We start from the raw sequence: 19,297 nt of genomic DNA, 5'->3' as shown, positions 1-19,297 counted from the left end.
ACTCATGACTCTGACCTAGAGGCTTTTCAGACATTCCTGCAGCTCCACAATGCCACCTATCAGCAACGAGCCATGAACGGCCAACCCAACAAAGAAGCAATTGTTCTTCTCAGCTTAGAAGCAAAAATGTTTAAGAGCTTCTCTCTCTCCTTTTTACTGCCTTTGCAAATAATTTTTTCCCAATGGCTGAAATACATTTCTGTTACAACTGTACAAGACGTCAAGTGGACTACTCTTTATTTAGGCAGGAAATGAAAACTACATCAAGCAGAGACATATAGAAAATCAGTTTTACCTCATCAAAGACCTTGGAAACGACATGCTTGTCCAGAATGGGGACATAGGTGGGGCTGTGAGGGATGGCGGCCATGGACAAAGCATCCATGATGGTGAGCTTCTTGGCCACCAAGCCATGGATCTTGAGCCAGTTTGCTGAAGACATTCCTGCAGAACTAAGAACACGAGACTGTGATGTTTTAAAACTTATATCAAACAAAATCACAACAAAACTGTCCCAGTAAAATTACTCACTCTTGGTCATAAACTTGGCTTCCTTCTCGAGTCAATCTTTCTAATGACTTGTTATCTGGAAACTCATTTGTCAGCAGGATGCCCATTTCTGTGGAAAGGGAAATGGCAGCTGTATAATTTCCTCATATATGGGGTTTATATCAAAATGCAAAAGGATCACACTTATCTGAGTTCAGTTGTGACTGAGGGCTAATAAATGGACTATTTTTCCCCAAACTGATCTGTCAGAGGGGGTTCTAGGCAAGGTTCATTTGCAATGGACACTAAAGACCAATGCAAGAGTAAACAGGGTACTCTCAGTGCTTTGCTAATCTATCTCACCCCATACCCATTGAGATCTCTCTCCAAAAAAGGATGAGACAAACTCTTTCTCCAGAAAACATATTTTTAAAATGTCAAGTAAGAATACCATGCACCAATAATTGTTCAATGTGGCCCTCATTAGACTTCCCCCAAATTACACAGGAGAGCCTTGTTCAACATTTCAGGTTTCGATAGTTTATTCTGTAATTCTTCAGCTCTGTGCAGAAACCCCAAATCCCTACTAGGTCCTGTTTAGTTATAAGTTCACATTTTCAAATTATTATTTGGAGTTTTTAATGTATATCCTTATAGAAGCTTGGATTCATAAATGAAAAGGGATATGAGCTAGTTGAATCAGCAGCAGGTAGAAGGAAGGGGTGTTTGGGAGTGAGCTAGTTAAATGCCTAAAAAATCATATCCCAATCATCATGGGATAAGCCCCTTAAAGGACTGCGCACGTAGCAGATTTAGGAAATAGGGCAGGTTAACTGAAACAGAGGAAAAGGCATCACACAGATCAGCACTGAAGAACACAAGGTTTGATTAAGCTATGGCTCAGTAACAACAGGTGTAAATTTGTCCCTCAGGTGCTTCCTACTTCTTAGGGGCTTGTGTGGATGTGTGTGTTTAGCTGGGGGTTTATTATTTATCAACTCTTTGAAAGATAGGGAAAAGTGCTATAGGAATTAAACTTTTAGGAAATTTCCTCTTAAAATTTACTATTTTAAGAATAACGATATTATCAATAGTCATAACAATTGAGTGGAAAAGTCTCGTTTTCCTCACATTTAGCCCCCAAAAGCCTGACAATATGGATCAGTGAGGGGCTTGTCGGATGGCGCCACCTGTGAATGAGGGGAAGAAAATAAACCAACTATGAAGTATTAGGCTTTCAAATTCAAACCACGGAGTGACAGCAAGCATCACCACCAGCGCCGCGGTTAAACGAGCCACGGGTATATTAAACACCCAGGCACCATCTATGCAAGTCTGACCCTAAGAAAATCCAGTTCACTAAAGCAAGCTGACCTGATTTACAAGGGAGTCCTTTGAAGAGGAAGCTCTCTGGACTCACTTAAAAATGATTTGTTTCCCCCCAAAGTACCTCTACCCAGCTCTTTCAGGAGCAGACACACCGCGGGGAGGAGACCACCCTGGGCTTCCTGACACAGAGACCCTTGCTGGCTTGCCTCTGTCGCTTGGAGTGTTCCAGCTGCTGGAATTGGAAAGGCCGTCCTTCCTCTCACTGCAAGCTGAGCTCCTGAGGGTGGACAGCTGGCTCCTGAGTAGGCTGGTTTTGGTTGGTTCTGTGGGTACCACAGGGAAAAGGGTTAAAGGAATGTGGGTTGGAAGGAGGTATTTCATGAGATGCACTACATTCTTGGATCCTTTAAAAAGAAAGCAGGTTCAGTCTCCCAACCCTCAGGGGGACAGTACCGTCACCAAGTAAATGCTGCGGTAATGGCTTGTTCCACTGATCTGAGTTCAAACTCTGCCCCTCTTGGAGAGAAATCTGCTTCCGAGCTCATTCAGGTTGTTGGCAGAATTTATTTCCTTGCAGTTGCAGGACTGAGGTCCCATTTCCTTGCTGGCTGTCAGCTGGGGGCCTGTCTCAGCTCCTTAAGCACCCCCATTCCTACTCATGGGCCCCCTCTATCTTCAAGCCAACAATGGCACACCGATGCCTCTCATGCCCCAAATCTCTCTGACTTCCTCTTCTGCCACCAGCTGTAAAAGACCCTGCTTTCAGGGGCTCACGTGAGTACACTGGGCTCTCCTAGAGAACCCGGCCGAGGTCACGTAACACTCTTATCACTCCCAGAATCATGGGAGTAATGCCCCATCACATTCACAGCTTGCAGGGTTTAGAGCGGGACATCTCTGTAGTTCATTTGATAAACTCTGCTGACCACAGTTGCTGTCTAAGCCTTTATTTACATTATTTTCTACCCTCTGTTGGGCCCTTTCAACTAGCAAGTAGACACTTATCAAATTCTGACATTGAATCTGTGCGCTTTAGAGGATAATAAGTTTGTACCAAGACATGTTGATCACTTTTCCCATGTGGTCACAGAAACCACACTAATTGTAAATGTGTTCTGTACTTCACGACCTGGATGCCTTCTGTAGTACCAAGGCATTATGTAGTATTCATAAATGAAGTGCGTCCTATTTTCGACAAGAAGGGACTTACCCTCTCGTACAAGAAATTAGACAATTAGAGTGGAAAATTAGCTAATAATCTGCATTGTCTATCTTTTGCACAGAAAGATAACACCAGTGGTCTCCATGCATGGAGTTAGGAGTGTGCTATGTGTTATTTGTTTTCCTAGGCAACAAACAGGGTGATTCCTGTTTTGGTTGCCTCTGTAACAGGGACTTAAGAAGGATAAATTTTCTCAGGAGCTATGTCTGTGAGCAAAAGAGATGAATGATCCACATAGGAGGGTTGAACTCCTGCCCCTGACTACACCGGCAGGCCACCTTGATCAAAATCGCTGGGCAAAAACAAGAGGTGTGTCCAAATGAAAATGAAATTTAGCTCCCAAAGTCCCCAAACATAACAATTGTACTATTCCCAAACTTTGCAAATAATGAGTAAAAGTATATTGATCTGGCAGTGGATTCAAGCATTCAACTCCTCCCCCAGCTCTGTACAGTCAGTCACGACATTTCATCACTCTTCTAAATTAAAAATTGAAACAGAATAAAAACTCAGCACGGGGATGCCTACCAATAGGAACAATCCCAAATCTAAGTGACATGGTACAAATGACAAAAGGCCATTAGAATGTTCAGGATGAGTGGCAAGTAGAATTTCTAGCAAAAGTCACGTTTACTGGAATGGGCAGGCAGGACTGGCGAAAGGGATGCTGCTGCACAAGCGGCCCAGGATGGGAATCCTCTTTGTCCCCATGGGCTTAAGACAGAGACACCAGGGCAAATGGACAGATCACGCAAGAGGGACCAAGCTTCAGCCAATGCCTCTTGGCCCCTATAGGGCTGAGGCTCTCTTCTCCTGCCCAGAGACATGGGGACACGCAAGAGACAGTATGTGTGTGTCAGGGGAAGCCACCACAACCTTCCTCCACTGAGAGGCATCTAGCATCCTGGCCTGGGATACTCCTCTGCTCCCTCAGGCAGCACCAGTAGGAGCCCCAGTGACACCAGGAAACCAAGCACCAAAATAACACCACAAAGGCTGTGAAAATGAAATTACCATTGGAACCACAACCCACAAGAGCAGGCCATGACCTATGGGCTAACTTTAAACAGGACAACTGCTTCCTAAAATAAAAGATTTACACAGCATCCAGGGTCCCTAACATAATAGACAAAACATTCAGGATACTGTAAAAAAATCATCCATCATATCAGGAATAAAGAAAATCACACCTTGATGGAGAAAAAACAATCCAATGACGCCAATACCATGATGAGTCAGAAGCTGGAATTATCTGACAAGGATCTCAAAGCATGTCAGAAACATGCTTCAGCAATTAATTACAATTTCTCTTGAAACAAATAGAAAATCTCAGCTAAGAAACTGAAGTTATAAAAGTTTCCAAGTGGAAATTGTAGAACTGAAAAATAAAATAAGAGAAATTTAAAAAAATTTGTTGGATGAGCTCAATAGTAGAGTGAAAATGGCAGAGGGCAGTATCAGAGAACTCTGGGGACATAAAAATAGAATTCATTCAATTTTAACAACAGAGAGAAAATACAATAAGAAAAGATAAACAGAGCCTCAGGGACTTGTAGGATAATAGCAAAATACCCAACATTCATATTATCAGAGTCCCAAGACAGGGAGGAAAAAAGTGGGACTGAGAGAGAGCATTTGAAGAAGTAATAGACGAAAACTTCCCCAATTTGGTGAAAGATACAACATACAAATCAAGAAGCTGTGCAAACCCCAAACAGAGTAAACCCAAGGAAATCCATGCCAAGATGCGTTATAGTTAAACACTGAAAATTTGAGACAAAGAAAAAAATTTTAAAGCAAGCCAGAGAGAAAGGACCCAGTACCTAGAGGGAAGCACCAGTTTGAACAACAGCAAATTTCACATTTAAAAAGTAGGAGGCCCGAGGAAGAGGCACTATTTGTGGCTAGCAGACCAACCTTTAAAGACTGAACACAGAAAGTTCCTCAAAGAGACAGGAAATGATAAAAGAAGGAATTTTGGAGAATCAGGAAGGAAGAAAGAACAAAAGAGAGCAAAAATATGGTAAATACAATAGATTATCCTTTCCTCTTGAGATTTATAAATCATATTTGATGATTTAAATAAAAATTGTAGCATCACCTGATACTCAAGACAGTGATATTTAAAACTGGGGAAGGCAAAGAAACCTAAATTGAAGTAAGATGTCCACACTCACAAAAAGTGGTAAAATGTTGATACCAGAAGAGTGTTATAAGTCATATTTATATGCTGCTATACCCAGAGAAACCATTACAAAAACCATACAAAGAGTTACACTCAAAAGCACTGCAAATAAACACTAAGGCCAATTGGAAGATATTCCAGACATACAAAGCTGCTTCAACATTTGAAGCAATCACTGTAATCCACCATCATACCAATAGACTAAAGAAGAAAAACCATATGATATATCATCTGACACAGAAAGAGCATTTGACAAAATCCAGTACCAGTTCATGATAAAAACTCTCAGAAAACTGGGAATGAGGGGAACTTCCTCAACTTGATAAAGAATATCTACAATAAACCTACAGCTAAAATCATATTTACTGGTGAAAGATTGAATATCTTTCCCCCTTAAGACCAGGATAAAGGCTAGGATGCCCACTCTCATCACCCTTATTAAACATAGCGCTGGAAGTTCTAGCTTCTGCCAACAAGGCAAGAAAAAGGGATAAAGCCAGAAAGACTGGAAAAGAAGATAAAACTGTCCAAATTTGCAGATAACATACTGTATATGTGAAAACAGTAAGGAATTCACACACACACCAAAATTTAAAAAAAAACACCCACAAAACCCCAAAAGCTCCTAGCACCATTAACTGAGTTCTGTAAGGTTGTTCATTACGGGATCAACACACAAAATCAATCACATGTTGATACCCTAACGATGAACATACGGCATTGGCAACCTATACTAAAAAACCAATACCATTTGTAATTGTTCCAAATACTAAAATGAAATAATTAGGTATATACTTAACAAAATATGTACAGGATGTGTAAGCTGAAAATTACAAAATGCTGCTTGTAAGACATCAAAGAAGATTTAAATACATGGTCATGGTCAGGGGTCATGTTCATGGGTCATGCCACATTCAGAGGCTGGATGAATCAACATTGTAGAGATGTCAGTTGTTCCCAAATTGATCTATAGGTTTAATGCAATTCCTATCAAAATCTGAGAGGTTTTTTAGTAAACAGAGACAAACATATTCTAAAATTTAAGCAGAAATTTCAGGCCCTAGAATAGCTAAAATAATTTTGCAGAAGAAAAATAAAGTTGGAAGAATCACTGTATCTGATATTAAAGCTTACCTTGTAGCTACATTAATGAAAACATTGATCAGTGATCTATGTGGAGAGATATACACATAGATCACTGAAACAGAACATACAATCCAGATTTAACCCATGCAGATATGCCCAGATGATCTTTGGCAAAGGTGCAAAACTAATTCAATGGAGTAAGTATAGACTTTTCAACAAATGATGCTGAAGCAACATCTATAGGCCAAACAACAAACAAATAAACATAAAAAACCTTGATCTAAAACTCACACCTTATACAAAAATTAACTCAAGTGAATCATGGACTTAAATGTAAAATATAAACCTACAAAATCTGTAGGAAAAAACATAAAAGCTAATCTTCAGGAATTAGGGTTAGGGAAAGAGTTCTTAGATTTGACACCAAAACCATGATCCATAAAGGAAAGACCGATAAATTGGATCTTATCAAAATTAAAAGCTTTTGATTGGCAAAAGACCCTAATTAGAGGATGAAAAGACAAGCTACAGACTGGGAGAAAACATCTGCAAACAACATATCTGATAAAGACCTAGTATCTAGAATACATGAAGAACTCTCAAAATTCACCAATAAAAAACAAATGATCCACGTAGAAAATGGGCAAAGCACATGGGCACAGACATTTCACCGAAAAGGATATATGGAAGAGGATATCTGTTTCACTGAAGAGGATATATTGTAAATGAGCACCTAAAAAGATGTTCAATATCACTAGTCATTAGGGAAATGCAAGTAAAAACCACCATGAGATGTTACACACCTATCAGAACAGTTAAAATAGAAAATAGCGACAATCAATACCAAGTTCTGGCGAGAATGTGGAGAAACTGAATCACTCATTCTTTGCTGTGATAATATAAAATGGCACAGCCACTCCAGCAAATAGTCTGGCAGTTTCTTATAAAAACTAAACATTCAATACTATATGACTCAGCAATGGCACCCTTGGGCTTTATCTTAAAGAAATGAAAAATTATGTTCACATAAAACCTGTACAAAAATGTTTATAACTGCTGTATTCGTGATAGCCCCAAACTGGAAACAACCCAGATGTCCTTCAACAGATGAATGGTTAAACCAACTCTGGTACATCCATATCACAGGATACTACTCTGTAATGAAAAGGATCGAACTGTTGATACCTGCCAAAAATCTGGATGAATCCCAAGGAAAATACGTGGAGTGAAAAAAGCCAAAACCCAGAGGTTACGTGCTGTATAATTAATTCCATTTTATAGAACATTTTTGTGACAACATTTTAGAAATGGAGAACTTAGTGGTTCCCAAGAGTTGGGAAAGGGTGTCAGAGGGAGATGGCTGTGGTTATAAAAGAGCAATGCCAGGGATTCTTGTGGTGATGGAGATGTTCTGTATCTTGACTGTGATGGTGGAAATATGAAACCACGTATGATAAAATCATATAGAAGTACACACACACACACATATAAATGAACACACGTAAAACTGGGGCAATCTGAGTAAGATCGTGGAATGTATCAATGTCGATCTCCTGGTTGCAAAATTGTACTATTTTTTCAAGATGTCACCATTGGGGGAAGCTGGGTGAAGAGCAGATATACGGGAGCTCTCTGTATTATTTCTCATAACTGCATGTGAATGTATAATCACTTCGATAAAAATTTCAATTTAAAAAACACAGGTTTAGGCTTCTTTTAAAATATTATGGGGCTTTAGCTTTATTCTACCTTCTTGCATTGAAGGAAAACTGGTAATGAGAGTCAAACCACTTTGTTCACTGATACCTGCGTGGAGGACTTCCTTTTTCTGAATCTTTTGACTTGACAGGTCCTCTGGTACTTTCGACATTCATGTTGATTTGACATCAGCGTGAGATTTTGCACATTTTTCTGGGGTTGAAACAATGGAACAGATTTCTTTTTGATGCCTGTTTTAGAGAAAAAGTAGACAAAGAAGATGAAAGAAAAAAAAAGGAGAGGGAAACAAAATTTCCATCAAGAAGGCAGAGTTAGATCAATACAATCGTGTTGAATGCTGCAAGCTTAAGAAGTGAGCCCCTCCCCTTATATTTGGTTAAAATAAGAATAGTCATTTATCTCTGCCCCTGCAGAAGAGTGGACAGGAGCCCAGCCCTGGCTCACATCACAGCTCTGTTCCTTCCCAGCTATGTGACTAAGTGCAGTCGCTCAATCCTCTAAATTTCATCACTTCCCTCACCCACAAACTGCAGGCCCTAACAGCATGGAGCTGATGAGAGGATTAACTCGAGAAAGAGTCTGTTGTAAAGCAGAAAGCATTATAGAAACCCTTTTCTCTAACTAAAGGGTTGAACAGCTAGCTCTTATAAAAGCCAGAGAAGGGAAACCCCTGCCTTGAACCCTCTGCCAGCACCAGATCATGGCAAACCATTCTGTTGAAGATCTCGGGCCAGGAGGGATCCCCCAAAATTCCTAACTACTTTCCCAGACACACCTTCTCTGACACTCTGAACACAGCAGCCACAGAAAGGAGTTTCCAGAACAACCTCCTGCTCCAACACGGTAAAGCACGCCCTCCTTCCTTCACCTCCCTCTCCAAGCCCATCTCCACGGAGCACCCGCCCAGTGTCCCATGATGTCCCACCACACTGCATCCTGTGACAAGGGCCCAGGCTTACATTCATCTGTGCACCCCAGTGCGCCTGGCGTATGATTTGTACTCAGTAAGTGTTTGAAAAAAGAAAGAAGGAAGATGAGATTTGGAGGCTGTAACATTTATTCCACCTGGTAAAAAAACTCAATCTGCTTTCAACCACAGCTAGGTAGGCGAATTAACTTTTCCTAATGCTATGTTATAAGGAAGTACAGAAGCATAATATCTATAGAATGAGGCACTGCATTTTACTCTTTTCTTTACATTAATTCAGAGCTCTGATTATGTGCCAGGCATGCCCTCATTTAATCCACCCAACAACCCTATGATGACCATTATTCCCCTCTTATAGATGAGGAAATTGAGGCTCAGTGAGGTTAAGTAGCTTGCCCGAAGTTACTAACGTAATGGTGGGAAGCCTGGATTAAAACACTCCTCTGCATGACTCTAGAACCTGCTCCTTAGAGCCCCTAAAATATATATACATATAAAAAATCAAGAATACATCTACTAGTCAATCAATAGCAGATACAGTCAACTGACCAAACCAACTTCCAAGCAACAGCTGGTCATGTTGTCCTGAGATTTTTTAGTCTGATTAAGCAAGGGGAAGAAGACAGGTAAGGTACTAGCTGAAAGTACAGAGAAGATAATTGACACTGATGTGCTGCTCATTTATTTCTTAGTTTATTTGCTTAAATTCTCCAGATTTAGAAGATGTATCTAAGCTTTCCCAAACAAGTTTTTAAAAAATGCTGTAAAATCTCATTATAAGAGATGCCTGTTATAACATTTATCTTTTTACTGATTCCATGCTCATGCCCAGCCCCCAGCCCATATTAAATGTTTAGTTTGCTAAGAGGAAGACAATAAATTTCGAAGAAGGAGAAATCCTGATTAATATGTATTTTCAACTTCTTTCCATTTTGCTATCACTCTTTTAAATAAAAAGACATCCTCCTGATGGGGTATTTATATGAAGCTGTGACACTTGAATATGTGTACAATGTGAAATCATTTAAATAAGATTTGACACATTTTCTGAGTGTTTGTTACGGTGGTTTTGATCTTTATTTAAGAACTACTTGTTAGAAACATATTAGAGGGAATTCCCTGGTGGTCCAGTGGTTAGGACTCTGCGCCCTCACTGCCGAGGGCCCGGGTTCAATCCCTGGTTGGGGAACTAAGATCCCACAAGCCATGTGGCACGGCCAAAATAACCCCCAAACCAACCAGCCAACCAAACAAACAAAAAACCCCCCAAAATAAACATATTAGAATAGAGGATGGGAAAAGACCTGAGGAATCATCTATCCCAAATCCTACCACCACAGCCATCATTTTAAAGATGAGGAAACTGAGACCCATAGCAATGGACAATATGGAGATCCACCAAGGTCACACAGAGTGAAGTCTGGACCTTGGGCCTCCTGACCCTGAGTCAGATCTCCTTCATGACACAGCACTCCTGCTCTGCTCTGTCACTGCTTCGGTTGGTGGGGGGTATTGCCCACACTGGGTGGAAATGAGACATCCTTAGGGCCCATGCAAGGGTTTCAGAATCTATATATAAGGATGACTATGTGGCATCTCTAAGCCAATCGTTATTATTTTTTTAATATATTTAAAATTTTTTAAATTTATTTTTATTTTTGGCTGCGTTGGGTCTTCGTTACTGTGCCTGGGCTTTCTCTAGTTGTGGTGATTGGGGGATACTCTTCATTGCGGTGCGCAGGCTTCTCATTGCACTGGCTTCTCTTGTTGCGGAGCACGGGCTCTAGGCGCATGGGCTTCAGTAGTTGTGGCTCGCGGGCTCTAGAGCGCAGGCTCAGTAGTTGTGGCGCACGGGCTTAGTTACTCCGTGGCACGTGGGATCTTCTCAGACCAGGGCTCGAACCCATGTCTCCTGCATTGGCAGGCGGATTCTTAACCACTGAGCCACCAGGAAAGTCCGCCAATCATTATTAATATACTAGATTATGAGTTCCCTTTGCTTAAACAAAAATCCTAACATAATCATACTATGTGATTCTTTAAAAGAAATCTCACAAAGCATTGCAGAAAGAAGTGGCAAAGAGATCCAGCAGAGCATCCTAGAGGACCCCCTGCGATGGGGAAGTGGGAGCTCTGCTGTGCTCACTTGTCTCCATCCTTTTCTCCGTTGTACCACCAGTCCATGACCAAGGACTCCGAGTAAAGGTCTTGTACCTTCTCCAGGTCACTGCGTCCCTGCTCCATTTCCTTAATTAAAAGAGTCAGATCTTCATTCTGCCAAAATAAGTTAATGCATTACAAGATTAGAGTTCAGATTTCAAACATTTCTAACAGAAAATGAACTGTATCAGGAAAGAAGAATGTAAAGAATTTCATGTAGTTCTTATATTATTCCTTTTTTAGACAGCCCAATTGAGGTATAATTCATTTATATTATAATAAACTGAATGTACATGAAGTGTGCCATTTGAATAGTTTTGACATTCCCACCTGTGAAGTCATCACTGCAATGAAGATAATAAACATATCCATTACCCCTGAAAGTCTCCTAGTTTCCCATGGTAAATCTGCCTTTCCTTTGCCTCAAAACCTCTCTTCCTCCAACCAACTACTCATCTCCTTTCTGTCACTATATAATATTAGTTTCAATTTTCTGGAATTTTATTTAAATGGACTCATATAGTATATACCCCTTTTTTGGTCTAGCTTGCTTTACTTTTATAATTATTTTGAGATTCACCCATGATGTAGCATAAATCAGTAGTACATTCATTTTTATGGCTGAGTAGTATTCTATTACATACCGAATTCAAAATTTAGTCACCTGTGGATGGACATTTGAGTTTCCAGGTTTGGGCTATATTATAAATACTAAAGCTGTGAACATTTGTGCACAAGTTTTTGTATGGACATCTGCTTTCATTACTCTTGGGTAAATAAATAGGAATGGAATGCTTGGATCATATGGTTGGTGATGCTGAACTTTTAAAGAAACTATCAAACTTTTCCAGAATGGTTGTACTAGTTTACATTCCCTCCAGTAATGAATGAGAGTTCTAGTTCCTTCACATAATTGCAAACACTTGATGAGGTCAGTTGTCTTAATTTTAGCCATTCTAATAGCTGTGTAGTGGTATCTCATCATGGTTAACGTGTATGTCCCTAATGATGAATGATGTTAACCATCTTTTCATGATCTTGTTTGCCATGCATATATCTTCTTTGATGAAGTGTCTGTCCAAATCTTTTGCTCATTTTTTGTTCGAGTTTTGAGAGATCTTTATATGTTCTGGATACTAGTCCTTTATTAGATATACAATTTGAAAACATTTTCTCCCAGTCTACAACTTGTCTTTTCATTATCTTAGCATTGCTTTTTAAAGGGAAGCTTTTAATTTTGATCAAATCAAATTTATCAGTTTGTTCTTATATAGACCATGCTTTTGATAGCCTATGAAAAATTTTTGGGGGGCTAACACAGTGTCTCAAAGGGTTTTTCATATGTTCTCCTCTAGTTGGAAAAAGACCTAGATTTTACATTTGGATCCATGTATCATTTTGATCCATGTATCATATTAATTTTTGAATATGGCATGATGTATGGAGGAAATTGTGTTTATTTTGTCCAAGTGTTCCAACACCATTTTTTTGGGGAAAAAAAAAACTATATCCTTTTCCCACTGAATTGCCTTTGCATCTTTGTTGAAAATCAGTTGTCTACATATGTGTCAGTCTATTTCTGGTTTTGCTATTCTGTTCTGCTGATCTATATATCTATCTTTACACTAATACCACCCTGTCTTGATAACTATAGCTTTATATGTCTTGAGATCAGGTAGTATTAGTCCTCCAACTTTGATTTTCCTTTTCAAAGTTTCCATGGAATTAGTTTGTCAATTTTTAATTTAAAAAGCCTGCTGAGATTTTGACTGGGATTGTGATGAATCTAAAGATCAATTGAGAGAGAATGCACATATTAACATTGTGATGTCTTCTGAGCCGTAAACAAGATACATCCCTCAGCAATGTTTTGTAGTTTTCAGTATACAGGGCCTTTCACATATTTTGACAAATTTGTCCCTACATGTTTTGTATTTTTGATGCTATTGTAAATGATAATTTTTATTTCAATTTTTATTTTTCTTTGCTAATATGTAGAAACAAAATTCATTTTTGTATGTTGACCTTGTATCCTACAATCTTGCTAAATTCAATGATTAGTTCCAGCAGCATTTTTGTATATTCCATTGGATTTTCTACATACATAACCATGCTGAATGAAAATAAAGACTGTTTTACTTCATCCTTTCCATTCTGGATGGTTTTCCTGCCCTCTGGTTTATTGGGCTAACTAGAATTTCCATTACACTGTTGAACAGGAGTGGTGAAAGCAGACAACCTTGTCATTTTACTGATATGAGGGGGAAACCATACAATCTTTTACTATTAGAGTATGGTGTTAGCTGTAGGTTTTTCCTAAGTGCCATTTATCAGAGTGAGGAAGTCTGTTCTGTTCATATTTTGCTGAGAGCTTTCATTAGAAAAGTGTGCTGGATTTTGTCAAAACTTTTTCTGCATAAATTGAGATGATTGTAAAGTTTTTAATGAAGTATGTTAATTTGGTGAATTGTATATCAATTTTCAAATGTTAAACAAAACTTGCATTTCTGGGATAAACCCAACTTGGTCATTATGCATTTGACTTCTGTATGCGTAAGGAATATTAGCTGATAAGTTTCTTGTCTGATTGTATTTGTGAGGGTTTGGTATCAGGTTAATGCTTGCCTCATATGAAAGTATTCCCTCCTTTCATTTTCCTAGAAGAGTTTGTGTAGAACTGATATTATTTTCTCCTTTAAATGTTTGATGTAAATCAGCAGTAAAGCAATCTGGGCCTGGAGGCTTCTATGCATAAAGGTTTTTAACTACATACTCAATTTCTTAAATAGATGTAAGGCTGTTCAGGTTATCTATTTCTTCTTGAGAGAGTTTTGGTAATTTGTGTCTTTTGAGCAGTTTATCACTAGATGTTGAATTTATTATTATTTTTTGCTTTACCAGTAAATTGTCTTTTTAAAATTAAATACCTGTAGATTTCATGCAGCTGTAATAAATAATACAGAGAGATCCCATGTACTCTTCACCCAGTTTCTCCCAAGGGAATGGCAGACACTCCCAGTGTCTTTTCATCCTGTTAACAGGGTCTTTTGCAAAGCAAAACGTTTTATTTTTGATGAGGTCCAATTTATCAATCTTTTCTTTTATGGATCATGCTTTTGGTCTCAAGACTAAAAATTCTTTGCCTAGCGCAAAGAATTGGGTCCTTGAGATTTTCTTCCATATTTCTTTCCAGAATTTTTATAGTTTTATGTTTCACATTTAAGTCCATAATCCATTTTGAGTTAATATTTGCATGAAGGGTGAGGTTTAGGTTGAGGTTCACTATTTTGTCTATGAATGTCCAATTGCTCCAACCATTTTTTGAAAAGGCTCTCCTTCCCCCATTGAATTGCTTTTGTACCTTTGTCAAAAATCAGTTTGGCATACTGTGTGGGAATACTTCTGGGTTCTATACTCTATCCATTGGTCTAGGTGTCTGTTTCTCCACCAAAGCCATACTGACTTAATTAACACAGCTATACTGTAAGCCTTAATACTGCAATTATTTCTCCCACTTTATTCTTCTTTTTCAAGATTTGTAGGGTTTTCTAGGGCCTGTGACTTGCCATATAGATTTTAGAATAAGCTTGGCCATGTCTGTAAAAAACCTTTCTGGGATTTTGACAGGAATTGAATTAAATCTATAAATCAAATAGATCTCTAATATGTTCAGTCATCCAATCCACGAACAAGGTATATGCCTGTTCATTTATTTAGGTTTTCTTTGATTTCTTTCTTCAGCCTTTTGTAATTTTCAGCATAAAAATCCTGTACATATTTTTAAAATATATATCTAAGTATGTCATATTCTTTGGAGCCATTGTAAATAATATTGAATATTTAATTTTGACTTCTCAAAATGTGATTGAATTTTGTGTGCTGATCTTGTAACCAGTGGCCTTGCTGAACTCACTTAATAGTTCTAGGAGTTTTGTTTTGTTTTTTAGCTCCTTGGGGTTTTATGTGTAGACAACATGTTACAAGCAAATAGGGACAGGTCTACTTCTTCCTTTCCGATCTGTATGCCTTTTGTTTATTCTCTTGCCTGGTTGTCATGGGTACAGCTTCCAGTAGTATGTTAAATATGAGTGGTGAGAGTGGATGCCTTTGCCACTTTCCTGATGTTAGGAGGAAATTATTCAATCTTTCACTATTAAGTATGATTTTACTCGTAGGTATTAAGTTGATGTAAGTTGAGGAAGTTCCCCTCTATTTCTATTTTGCTGAGAGTTTTTTATTATTAATGGGTGTTGCATTTGGTCAAGGCTATTTGTGCACAATAATATGACCATATGATTTCTCTTCTTTAGCCAGTTAATATGCTTGATTACATTGATTGATTTTCTAATGTCAAACCAGCCTTGTATCTCTGAATAAAATCCCCCTTGGTCATAATGTATAATTCTTTTATACACTGCTGGATTCAGGTTACTCACATATTATTGAGGATTTTTGCATCGTTGTTCACTGGTATATTGGTCTGTGGATTTCTTTTTTCTTTTTTTTTTAATACTGTCTTCTGGTTTTGGTGTCAAGGCAATACTGGCCTCATAAAGAGAATTAGGAAGTGATCTCTCCTATTTCTTGAAATAAATTGGTTTAATTACATTTTAACTGTTTGGTAAAATTCTCCATGGAGCCAACTGAGCCTTGGTATTTCTTTTTCAGAAGTTTTAAAATTATAAATTCAGTTTATTTTATGATTTTAGTGCTATTCACATTGTCCATTTTATCTTGGTTGAGTTTTGGTAGCTGGGGGATTTTGTGGAAGTGGTCCATTTTTTTTCTAAGTTGTCAAATTTAGGAATGCAAAGTTGTTTGTTGTTTTCCTTTTATTGTCTTTTAATGACTGTGAGATCTACTGTGATGTCCCCTATTTCATTCCTGATATTAGTGCTTTGTGTCTGCTCTCTTTGTCTTTGTCAGCCTTCTGAGAGGTTTTATCAAATTCTTGAATTTTTTTTCAGAGGAACAGCTCTTTGTCTCATTGATTTTCTCTACTGTTTTACTATTTTCAATTTCACTGATTTTATGCTCTTATTTTCATTGTTTCCTTCCTTCTGATTGCTTTGGGTTTATTTTGCTCTTCTTGTTCTAGTTTCTTGGAGTGAGAACGTAGATTGTTGATCCAATACGTTTTCTTGTTTCCAACATAAGCATTTAGTGCTATAAATTTCACTCCCAACACTGTTTTAGCTGCGTTCCACATAGTTTGATGTGCATTTTTGTTTTCATTCAGTTCTAAGCAAATTGAGAACTTCTCTTTGACCCATTGATAAAGGGTTTTCCTGGAGTGGACCATTTGCTTGGGCTGGGTCCCTCCTGCCTATTTTCCCCTCCCACTCTGGCGTCTCTGTACAGAGGTGGAGTATCAGGACCATGAGGATAAAGAGGCTTCCCAGAGGGGGCCACTTGTGGCTGTGTCCCTTTGGCTAGTCCTCTCACTTACTCCAGTAAACCTATTTTTCTGGTACATGTTTTATATATTTGGAAACTTTTATAGTTAAAGTTCATTTTCATTTGGGCATACCTGTGTATCTGGTGATTTTTTTTTTCAGCTGTTTTCATCAAGGCGAACTGTCACAGTGGCCAGAGTCAGGAGTTCAGCTCTCTTTTCGTGGGACAGTTATCTTCACTTTGTTCACAGTCAGAGCTCCTAAGGGTAGGGGTTAACAGAGCACTGAGTAGCCCCACATAGCACACCTCCTTTGACCTTGTTGATGCTGGAGAGAGGTAGAGGCTCAGCTCTCCACTGGGGGAGGACCACTGTGGGGTTAGTCCTATTTCACACTACCTCATCTATCTTATGCTGGTGGGTGTTGTGGAGGCAGCTTCCCACCAAGCCTCACTGACACAAGGGATGGGGGAAAGTGGAGTGTCACCTATCCCCAGCCCACACTTACTTTTTCATTTTCACTGATGCTGGGTGTTTGTGGAAGCTCAGCTCCTTGCTGATCCCTCTGCCATGAAGGCTGTGGTGAAGAACAGCAGTGACGCCCCTGATCTCACAGTGCCTTGTTAAGTCTCAGTACTGCCTGATGGGACAGCGGTTCAGCTTGCCACTGGATGCCTTAGACAATACCCTGCTTGGGGAATGAGGGAACTACCTACTTCTACTGGAGTGGAGCAGGATGGATGATCAGCTTCCCTCTCAATCCTCTGATACTACCCTAGCACAGGATTTGCAGCACACCTGCTTCTGCCTGGTGGGGTTTGAAGCATCAACATTCCATTCAGCCCCACTCACACTACCCCAGCAGAGAAGCATTGCCACTGGCTTCCACCATGTCGGGGCTGGAATATTAGCTCTCTGGGCAGATATACTGATACCACCTGACAGGGATATCAGAGCACCATCACTTCCTTCCACGGAGCAGGTGGGTGGTATGGAAGATCATCTCCCTGTTCAGCTCCACTGAAATCCTGGGGAAGGGGATGTAGTCTTACCATTGGTGTATGGCTGGAGTAGGGCAGGTATTGCCAAAAAGGTCTTTGGCTAAGCTAGTGGAAATAGGTTGTTCTTGGGTCATTTTTTGGGTCTGTGCCTGTTAGGGATTCCAGGTTGGAGGCTTTGGCAGTGCCCCATCTGGGGTATATGGAAGACAATAACAAAACCCACAGAACTCATGCCATGTCATTCCTTAAGTTCTGAGGTCCCCAAGGCATTCCACCTCCTTCTTCCTACTTTTCAGAGTCTTCCTTTGCTTGTTCGTTATGTCCAGGGCTTTTAAGCTGTAAGACAGAGGACCTAGGAGGAATGGGGCTACTCCATTATTGCTGGAACTGGAAATCCCTCCAGTTATTTATATTTAGATTTAAATAACAAGGAAAAAAAACTTACATATTTACCCATGCAGTTACCGTTTCCTTTGCTCTTCATTCCTTAGTGTAGATCTGTATTTCTATCTGGTATGATTTTCCTTCTACCTATAGTACTCTCTTTAACATTTCTTGTACTGCAGGTTTATCGGTGATGACTTATTTCAGTTTTTGTATATCTTTATTAACTTTGCTTTTTGAAATATATTCTGTGTAGATTCTACACTGACAGTTGTTTTTCTTTCAGTACTTTAAAAATGTCACGTCACTCTCTTTTCACTTGCATTGTTTCTAATGAGAAATCTGCTGTCATTCTTACCTTTGTTCCTCTGTACATAATTCACCTTCTTTTAAAATTTTCTCTTTGTCACTGTTTTTGAGAAGTTTGATTCTGATGTAACTTGGTGTAGTCTTCTTCATGTTTATTGTGCTTGGGATTCATTGAGTTTCTTGGATCTGTGGATTTACAGTTTTAATCCAACTTGTAAAATTTCTGGTCACTGTTGCTTCATATATGTTTAAACTACTTGAATTCTTCCACAGCTCACTGATGCCTTATTTTCTATTTTTCTGGTTTGTTTTTTTGGTTTTAATTCTCTTTCTTTTCTATGTTACATTTTGGATATTTCTATTGCTATCTTGCAGTTTACTAATCTTTTGTTCTGCAATGTCTCATCTGCTGTTCATCCTATTACATGTATTTTTTTATCTCATACATGGTACTTTTTTAATCTCCAGAAGCTTGATTTGTGTCTTACTTGTATTTCCATGTCTCTCCCTAACTTTTTGAACATATCAAATACAGTTACAATAACTGTTTTCATGCTCTAATACTAACATCTGAGTCACTTTTACATGTTTCAATTTTTCTGTTTGTTTTTTCTCCTCATTATGGACCTGTATTTTCCTGCTTCTTTGCATACCTGGTACTACTTGATTGGATGTCAGAAATTGTCAATTTTACTTTGTTGAGTGGTGGATAGTCTTGCTTTCCTATAATTATTCTTGGGGTTTGTTCAGAGATGCAGTTAAGTTCCTTGGAAATGGACTGATCCTTTCAGGTCTTGCATTTAAGATTTTCTAGACAGAACTGGAGCAGTGTTTGGTTGTTTCCACTGCTAAGGGAAGATCATTCTTTAAATTCTACCCAATGCCCATAAGATTATGAGGTTTTCCAGTATAACTGATGGAAGTAGTCAGTATTCTCTGCCTTGTGTGAGCTCAGAGTACTGTTCCCTCCAATTCCTTTCGATGATTCATTCCCCAGACTCTGGTAGTTTCCTCACATGTAAGCACTGATCAGTACTCTGGTTCATCACTCCTTAGAGCAGACAGTAAGACAAAAACCACATTCTCTAGA

At 38.9% G+C, this 19,297-nt stretch overlaps 1 protein-coding gene across 1 annotated transcript in view; it reads right to left on the bottom strand.

The window, feature by feature from the left end:
• Positions 1-19,297, bottom strand: part of VWA3B (von Willebrand factor A domain containing 3B) — a 214,775-nt gene that overhangs the window by 71,393 nt on the left and 124,085 nt on the right. Inside the window, 5 exon segments of the mRNA XM_028497121.2 lie at positions 296-452; positions 532-619; positions 2,025-2,141; positions 8,118-8,260; positions 11,105-11,232. Coding sequence (XP_028352922.1) covers positions 296-452; positions 532-619; positions 2,025-2,141; positions 8,118-8,260; positions 11,105-11,232 — 633 coding nt within the window.

This window comes from Physeter macrocephalus, chromosome 12 (assembly GCF_002837175.3).
Source record: "Physeter macrocephalus isolate SW-GA chromosome 12, ASM283717v5, whole genome shotgun sequence".
NCBI classification, from domain to species: Eukaryota; Metazoa; Chordata; class Mammalia; order Artiodactyla; family Physeteridae; genus Physeter; species Physeter macrocephalus.
This window is presented reverse-complemented; position numbering and strand designations above follow the sequence as displayed.